Source organism: Eucyclogobius newberryi, unplaced genomic scaffold (genome assembly GCF_026437365.1).
Source record: "Eucyclogobius newberryi isolate DKJ021-1_F unplaced genomic scaffold, fEucNew1.0.hap1 SCAF_22, whole genome shotgun sequence".
Classification (NCBI taxonomy): Eukaryota; Metazoa; Chordata; class Actinopteri; order Gobiiformes; family Gobiidae; genus Eucyclogobius; species Eucyclogobius newberryi.
In genome coordinates, this window is record NW_027315857.1 from 10,951,274 (window position 1) to 10,959,536 (window position 8,263).

The following is an 8,263-nucleotide window of genomic DNA, read 5'->3' on the forward strand; positions in this document are numbered from 1 at the left end:
ACGTCATTATAAAACGGTCGCACGAGAGCGGAGCTGTAGCCTCGTCGGCACTAGATCATACACTCCTAACTCACGATAGTCAGAATTCCACAAGTTTTTTCTTTTTTACAAAACATTTATATGTCTTTAAACATTTAAAGACATAGTTTTCAGAAGTAGAAATGGCTTTTCGCAGAATTCCACTAGTTAATATACGGAATTGGGATGAAAGTGACTAAATCTGAATCCAACGTGTGGCAGTGACCGAGACCTGTCCTGCTGATACAGCTCAGGTAATAATTTTCTCTCTAAAAAGCTTTTTTTCATTGGATCACAGTCTGTTCCACTTCACACGTAGTATAGACTGCGCAAAGATAGTGTTAAACCATAAAATAAATAACCCTAACCCCTAACCCTACGTTTTTGTAGTAGTAAGGAGACAATTAACAAACTAGACTGTGCAATCTATAAATTGAAAAAGTTTAAACTCTGAGACAGAGCGGGAGTCGAACACAATACTACAGCACTCCACGCCGAGTTTATAATCGCAAGGTCAACATATTTGAAAATATTCTGCTGCAAGATAGGAAATCATGGATTTGCATCCATGGATTTGCGACATATTGGATTCTGCAACTTCCAAATTCTGACTTCCGTGAGTTAGGAGTGTATGATCTAGTGCTGACCCATGACTACACTTCTCTCCAAAGGGCACAAAATACATAATAAACTTATTTATATTACTGTTATATTATAACATAATTACCCCCACCTACAATTGTTGTGTTGTTGTGTTGTGCTCTTGTTTTTTGTCTGTATCTTTTTAGGTTCCACATGTTTTTCAATCAATGGATACTAATTTGTGTCTAATTAAAAATAAAACAACAAAATAGTTTATATCACAGCAGCAGATTAAATATGATTGTAGCTGACGCTATTTGGTCAGTATTCTCAAACATTTTTATTTTCATGGGAGTTTTTCTCGTCAAGTTGGCTCAGGCATCATTGTGGTTGTTTTGTTGTTTATTTGTCTATTTAAGTTAATATTTACCGGTGTAAGTCATCATGTGACCACGGGCGTCGCCCGGAAGTATAAATAGAGACGGGGAGAGAGATAGAGGAAGAGAAGCCGTGAAACAGAACGGTGAAAGAAAAGAATAAGACAAACGTCTGCCAGAAAACCACTTAACTACCAATGGTCACATGTTGGCGAACGCGGTAAATATGCTTATGTTTTTTTTTTTATACTGTTTGTAATACATTATTGCTGATGCATTTTCCGTTTTGTTTAGTTTTCATGGTGTCAAGGTGTCAAAGTGTAAAGTGTCAAATCTGCAATTAAACCTGACCGGACACAAACATCAGAATGGAGCGTGATGTTCTTTTTTAGACCAAGAAGAACCACGGTAGTTACAATGATTGTACAATGAAAATGTGTTATTTAATGTTATTGTAGGCTATTCAAAGAAATCTAATTTAGGCAAAAGCAATAAGTAGTTATTGTATATGGTTACTTCTAGTGCATGCGATTAGGCTTGTTTAAAGGGCCCATCACAGATTGGACGACTCATTGAACTAAAATGCAGTTAAGATAAATATATTTTGAAATTTTTTTTTGAAATATAAAAATGTTATCACAGAATAGCACATTATTATAACGTACATTATTATATGTTTATAATTTCAGCTGCAGTTTTATTCAAACAGAGCATATTTTGATTTGGAGTGGGTTGGTTGTGTTTAGAAAAGGGAACAGCGTGTCAGCAAAAGCAGATGTGAAAGTGTAAATATGTGAGTTAGATTGTGCGTCTGAGAAGGAGACTTTTCCTCTGTCCATGTCCAAGTCCACCCTGATCCGCAGAGGGGGGCACTTCAGAGTCAGAACCTCGTCTACATGTGGTGGAGCGTAAGCTGTGTATTGATCATCTCGGAACCAAATTTCCCAGTATCCAGAGGTTATGTCTTCTCTCCGAGGGGCAGATTTATTTATAACCCCGACTGCCCAGCGTCCTTCTTTCAGAACTTCCACCTCCCAATTATATATTCCAGTAGTAAACCCCTCGGCCCCCAGAACTGTGAAATAGTCAGAGAACCTCTCAGGGTTGTCTGGGATCCATGGAAGCTCTGGAGCTTCAGCTGCCCCTATGTTTGCACAGTGTACGCTGCACAGATCATCAGACACAACCAAGCGTCTATTAGCAGTGTTTGGATCCAGGACCACTGGAGTGTAAAACACCAGATCCTTCATCTGGTTCCAGATGTTGAAGCTCAGGTTGCCTAGATGTTTGGCTACATCCACCAGAGATTCACGTGGCAGGTGTGGGACACTCTTTAAGGGCGCTTGCTGCACTCGTCTTACTGCAGCGCTGTAGTTCTGGAGAAACGTGACGTCCTGGGCCTTGAGCTCCTCCTCTGTTTGTCTGATGCTCTCTGACAGAGTGTTCATCTCTTGGGTCAGAGCAGTCACTCTCTGCTCCATCAGACTGTTCTTCTGCTGCACCTCAGACCTCAGAGCTCTGATGCGGGCCTGCTCTTCCTTCTGCAGAAAAGCTCTCATTTTGTCAAACTCTCTCTGGATCAGCGTCTCTGTGCGCTGGCCCTGCTGTTTTATGTGCTCCCTGGTCTGGCCCCAGTTCTGTCTCACGTCACTGCACTTCTTCAGTCTGTCCTTTAGAGGCTCCAGACTCTGTTGGAGCTGCTCCTTATAGTCCTGTGTCACTTCATCAATGGGGCTGAACCTGTGCTCGTGATGAGCTCTGGAATCTCGACAGACCAGACAGACAGGCTGCTGGTGATCCACACAGAACAACAGCAGTTTCTCTTTGTGCTGAGGGCAGAGGGCTTCAGACTGACCAGAGAGCGGCCCCACAGTCAGCTGCTGAGAGAAGGTCTCACACAAGTTCTTTAGGACCAGGTTACGAGGAGGATCTGTCTTTGAGGAGCGTCTCTTACAGACGGGACACTCCCGAGTCACCTTCTCTGTCCACCAGTTCTGCAGACAGGCCTTACAGAAGCTGTGGCTGCACGACAGCACCACAGGGTCCTTGTAGACCTCCAGACACACTGGGCAGCTGAAGTCCATGTCTGGAAAAGAAGCCATTTCTGTGCAATAGAAAAAGTCACAATTTTACTTTCACTTTTCCAAACAATGTTGTCGTTTAAAATGAATGTATATAAGCCGACTTACTGTGCCCTTTTTATCCACTGGATTCTCCTTCTCTTTTTCTATTTCTCTCTCTTTCTTTCTCTTTCTCTTGCGCTTTTTTTCTGCAATTTGATTCACGCTCTGCCGCTCTCGACTGTTTCCTTGAGTCTGCAGTTTGATTCTGTTTTTTTCTCTACTGTTTCCTTGTTTCTGTACTGTGGAGGTGGAGTGTTTATGAGACCTGCCCTGTTGAAATATGAACCGCCTCTAAAAATAGTCTGTGCCCATTTACTATCAATTAGTTTGTAAAAGTTAGTTTATAGCATTCCTTCATGTCATCCTTCAAGAGTAAGATGAACAACTTGAGCAAATTCGGGTGCAAAAGATACAGCCTGGATTTACCTTCAGGAGCTGCCGTGTTAGTGTGATGCTGACAGGGCGGAGTTTCACTGTTTTGGGGGAGGGTTTTTTCACTATTAAAATAAATCAGCTGACTGAAGTGACTGGGAGTGGACATGATCCGACAGGAAAACCAGTCAAAAGATTACTAGTATTTTTTTCCTTTTACCATTTTTCCCATGCCATTGTATAACCCATGTTGAAATCAGTCTTCTAAATTTGCTTTTGTTACACAGCTCTCTGGTTGAACACAACACACAGACATAGGAACCACAACAACTGAACATCATAGAACAAACAAAATGCAAAAAAAAGAACTCATGTCAAAAAACATGCAAAGAGCTCACAGACCGCTCCAAAACGGGTCAGAAGATTGAGTGAAAACTATTTTATTGCTCAAAAAGACCCTCCGTTACTGTAGATATAACATTTTCAGTTGAGTATTTACAAACTAAAGTTGGCACACACTGGCCCACATTGAGTAGATATGCACATGTCTTCAGTAAAGTCCAGGACCCTTTCATTGAAACAAACAATGTTCATTGATCCAGCAGTGAGTCCGCCAAAGCAAACGCCTCCTCTGGTGCAGTGAATCTTTCTATTTTTCAATCCACGTTGATCCTCAGCGTTGCAAGATAAAGCAGTTTATGATCCACTTTCTTCTCAGGCGAGACTTCACTTGATCAAAATGTGTTTCTTGACCACTCTCGCAGAGTATTTATTAAAGAAAGAGACATAGGGCTCGTTTGGTCTGGTCCAGTTCGTGAAGAGATCTCTAGATGCATCACTAAAGTAATGAAACTTCAGTACCTTGGGTTTGAAATCTCAACAGACCAGACACACAGGCTGCTGGTTATCCAGACATAAGAGCTGCAGTTTGTCTTTGTGCTGAGGGCAGAGGGCTGCACACCATAATATAATAGATCCAAGCAGCAGACTGACCACAGAGCTGCCCCACAGTCAGCTGCAAAGAGAAGGTCTCACACAGGTTCTTTGTTCTGTTTAAATCAATAAAATGTTTTGATCTCCTCCTTGAACCGACACCTTAACGTGGTGGAGGGGTTTGAGCGCCCGAATGATCCCGGGTGCTATGTTGTCGGGGGCTTCAAGCCCCTGGTAGGGTCTCCCAAGGCAAACAGGTCCTAGGTGACGGGTCTGACAAAGATCGGTTCAGAAGCCCCCTATGATGAGTAAAAGAACAAGGCCGTTTACGTCGCCCGGATCGGCGTCACCGGGGCCCCATCCTGGAGCCAGGCCTGCGATGGGTGCTCCATGGCGAGCGCCTGGTGGCCGGGTCTTACCCCACAGGGCCCGGCCGGGCATAGCTTGAAGGAGCGACGTGGGGCCGCCCTCCCGTGGGTCCACCACCCGCAGGAGGATCCATAAGGGGCCGGTGCAGAGAGATCTGGGCAGCAGTCGATGGCAGGGGCCTCGTCGACCAGATCTCCAGACACAGAGACTAACTCTGGGGACATGGAATGTCACCTCGCTGGGGGGGAAAGAGCCTGAGCTTGTGCGGGAGGTTGAGCGATACCGACTAGATATAGTCGGCCTCACCTCCACGCACAGTTTGGGCTCTGGAACCCATCTCCTCGAGAGGGGCTGGACGCTCCACTTCTCTGGTGTGCCCGCGGGGAGAGGCGGCGGGCTGGTGTGGGCTTGCTTATAGCCCCTCAGCTCAGCCGCCACGTGTTGGAGTTTACCCCAATGAACGAGAGGGTCGCGTCCCTCCGCCTTCGGGTGGGGGACAGGTCTCTCACTGTTGTGGCGGCCTACGGGCCGAACAGCAGTGCAGAGTACCCGGCCTTCTTGGAGTCCTTGGGAGGAGTACTGGACAGTGCACCGACCGGGGACTCCGTTGTTCTACTGTGGGACTTCAACGCCCACGTGGGCAATGACAGTGACACCTGGGGAGGGGTGATCGGGAAGAACGGCTTCCCCGATCTGAACCCGAGCGGTGTTCAGTTATTGGACTTCTGTGCTAGCCACGGTTTGTCCATAACGAACACCATGTTCAAGCACAAGGGTGTCCATCAGTGCACGTGGCACCAGGACACCCTAGGCCGGAGGTCAATGATCGACTTTGTTGTCGTGTCATCTGACCTCCGGCCGCGTGTCTTGGACACTCGGGTGAAGAGAGGGGCAGAGTTGTCAACCGATCACCACCTGGTGGTGAGTTGGATCCGCTGGCGGAGGAGGAAGCCGGACAGACTTGGCAGACCCAAGCGCATTGTGAGGGTCTGTTGGGAACGTCTTGTGGAGCCCTCTGTCAGTAGGGTATTCAACTCGCACCTCCGGGAGAGCTTCTCCCATGTCCCGGGGGAGGCTGGGGACATTGAGTCCGAGTGGACCATGTTCTCCGCCTCCATTGTTGATGCGGCTGCTCAGAGCTGTGGTCGCAAGGTCTCCGGTGCCTGTCGTGGCGGCAGCGCCCGAACCCGGTGGTGGACACCGGAAGTAAGGAATGCCGTCAGACTGAAGAAGGAGGCCTATCAGGCCACTCTGGCTTGTAGGTCTCCGGAGGTCATCGACAGGTATCGGCAGGCCAAGCGAGCCGCGGCTCGTGCTGTCGCAGAGGCAAAAACCCGGGCCTGGGAGGAGTTCGGGGAGGCCATGGAGGAGGACTATCGGTCGGCACCAAAGAAATTCTGGCAAACCGTCCGGCGCCTCAGGAGGAGGAAGCAGTGTCTCACAAACACCGTTTACGGTGCGGGTGGAGGCCTGCTGACCTCGAATGGGGATGTCGTCGGACGGTGGAAGGAATACTTTGAGGATCTCCTTAATCCCTCAGTCACGTCTTCCGAAGAGGAAGTAGAGACCGGGGATTCGGAGGCTGGCTCATCCATCACCCAAGCTGAAGTCACTGAGGTTGTTCGCAAACTCCTCGGTGGCAGGGCTCCGGGGGTGGATGAGATCCGCCCTGAGTACCTAAAGTATCTGGATGTTGTAGGACTGTCTTGGTTGACACGTCTCTGCAACATCGCGTGGCGGTCGGGGACCGTGCCTCTGGACTGGCAGACCGGGGTGGTGGTCCCTCTGTTTAATAAGGGGGGCCGGAGGGTGTGTTCCAACTACAGAGGGATCACACTCCTCAGCCTCCCGGGTAAGGTCTATTCCAAGGTACTGGAGAGGAGAATCCGACCGATAGTCGAACCTTGGATTCAGGAGGAGCAGAGTGGTTTTCGTCCCGGTCGTGGAACACTGGACCAGCTCTATACCCTCCATCGGGTGCTCGAGGGTTCATGGGAGTTTGCCCAACCAGTCCACATGTGCTTTGTGGATCTGGAGAAGGCTTTCGACCGTGTCCCTCGGGGTGTCCTTTGGGGGGTGCTCCGGGAGTACGGCGTCCGGGGCCCTTTGCTCAGAGCTGTCCGGTCTCTGTATGACCGGAGCAGGAGCTGTGTTCGCATTGCCGGCAGTAAGTCAGACCTGTTCCCAGTGCATGTTGGACTCCGCCAGGGCTGCTCTTTGTCACCGGTTCTGTTCATAATTTTTATGGACAGAATTTCTAGGCGCAGTTAGGGGTCGGAGGGTGTCCACAGGATTCCATCTCTGCTGTTTGCAGACGATGTTGTCCTGATGGCTCCATCAAACCCGGACCTCCAACATGCACTGGGACGGTTTGCAGCCGAGTGTGAAGCGGCTGGGATGAGAATCAGCACCTCCAAATCCGAGGCCATGGTTCTCAACCGGAAAAAGGTGGCTTGCCCTCTTCAGGTGGGTGGGGTGTCCTTGCCCCAAGTGGACGAGTTCAAGTATCTCGGGGTCTTGTTCACGAGTGAGGGAAGGATGGAGCGTGAGATCGACAGGCGGATCGGTGCAGCGGCTGCAGTGATGCAGTCGCTGCATCGGACTGTTGTGGTAAAGAGGGAGCTGAGCCGAAAGGCAAAGCTCTCTATTTACCGGTCGGTCTACGTTCCTACCCTCACCTATGGTCATGAACTTTGGGTAGTGACCGAAAGAACAAGATCGCGGATACAAGCGGTTGAAATGAGTTTCCTCCGCCGTGTGGCTGGGCGCTCCCTTAGAGATAAGGTGAGGAGCTCGGCCACACGGGGGGAGCTCGGAGTAGAGCCGCTGCTCCTCCACGTGGAGAGGAGCCAGCTGAGGTGGCTCGGGCATCTGTTCCGGAAGCCTCCTGGGCGCCTCCCTCGGGAGGTGTTTCAGGCATGAGGCCCCGGGGAAGACCCAGGACACGCTGGAGAGACTATGTCTCTCGGCTGGCCTGGGAACGCCTCGGGATCCCCCCGGAGGAGTTAGAGGAAGTGTCTGGGGAGTAGGAAGTCCCTGCTCAGACTGCTGCCCCCGCGACCCGGCCCCGGATAAGTGGCAGAAAATGGTTGGATGGATGGAAAATGTTTTGATGTAAATAGTATAAATGAGGGTGTGTTGTGTGTTTGTGTATACATAGGAACATAGGACAAATTCATTATAGTCAGCAATACCCTTTATTTAAAATGGCGGCCTGCTACAAAGTAAAACTGTGGACGTGTGTTGTGCTATTGGAATGCAGAGATACAGGTTTGCATACAATTATGATTCATCAAACATTTTACAATTTTCATTGGAGCTAGATAGATGCTTTATTCATCCCAGAGGAAATTAAAAAGTCATTAACTCATACTCAAACTACATGGACATAACACATGGACAAAAAACAAGAGTAGAGAGAACATTATGGACTCTGCTACAGACCCTTGTAATGTCAACCCACAAAGACAATACAATATAACAGTTTCA

The 8,263-nt window shown here is 48.7% G+C and overlaps 1 protein-coding gene across 1 annotated transcript; it reads right to left on the bottom strand.

The window, feature by feature from the left end:
• Positions 1 to 1,678: 1,678 nt before the first annotated feature.
• LOC140371713 (E3 ubiquitin-protein ligase TRIM39-like) lies at positions 1,679 to 3,079 on the bottom strand. The gene has a single exon (XM_072458903.1). The coding sequence runs from the start codon at positions 3,077 to 3,079 to the stop codon at positions 1,679 to 1,681; it is 1,401 nt and encodes a 466-aa protein (XP_072315004.1).
• Positions 3,080 to 8,263: the final 5,184 nt, after the last annotated feature.

Coding starts and splice junctions, on each gene's coding strand:
- LOC140371713 (XM_072458903.1), bottom strand. CDS start 3,079: ATGGCTTCTTTTCCAGACATGGACTTCAGCTGCCCAGTGTGTCTGGAG.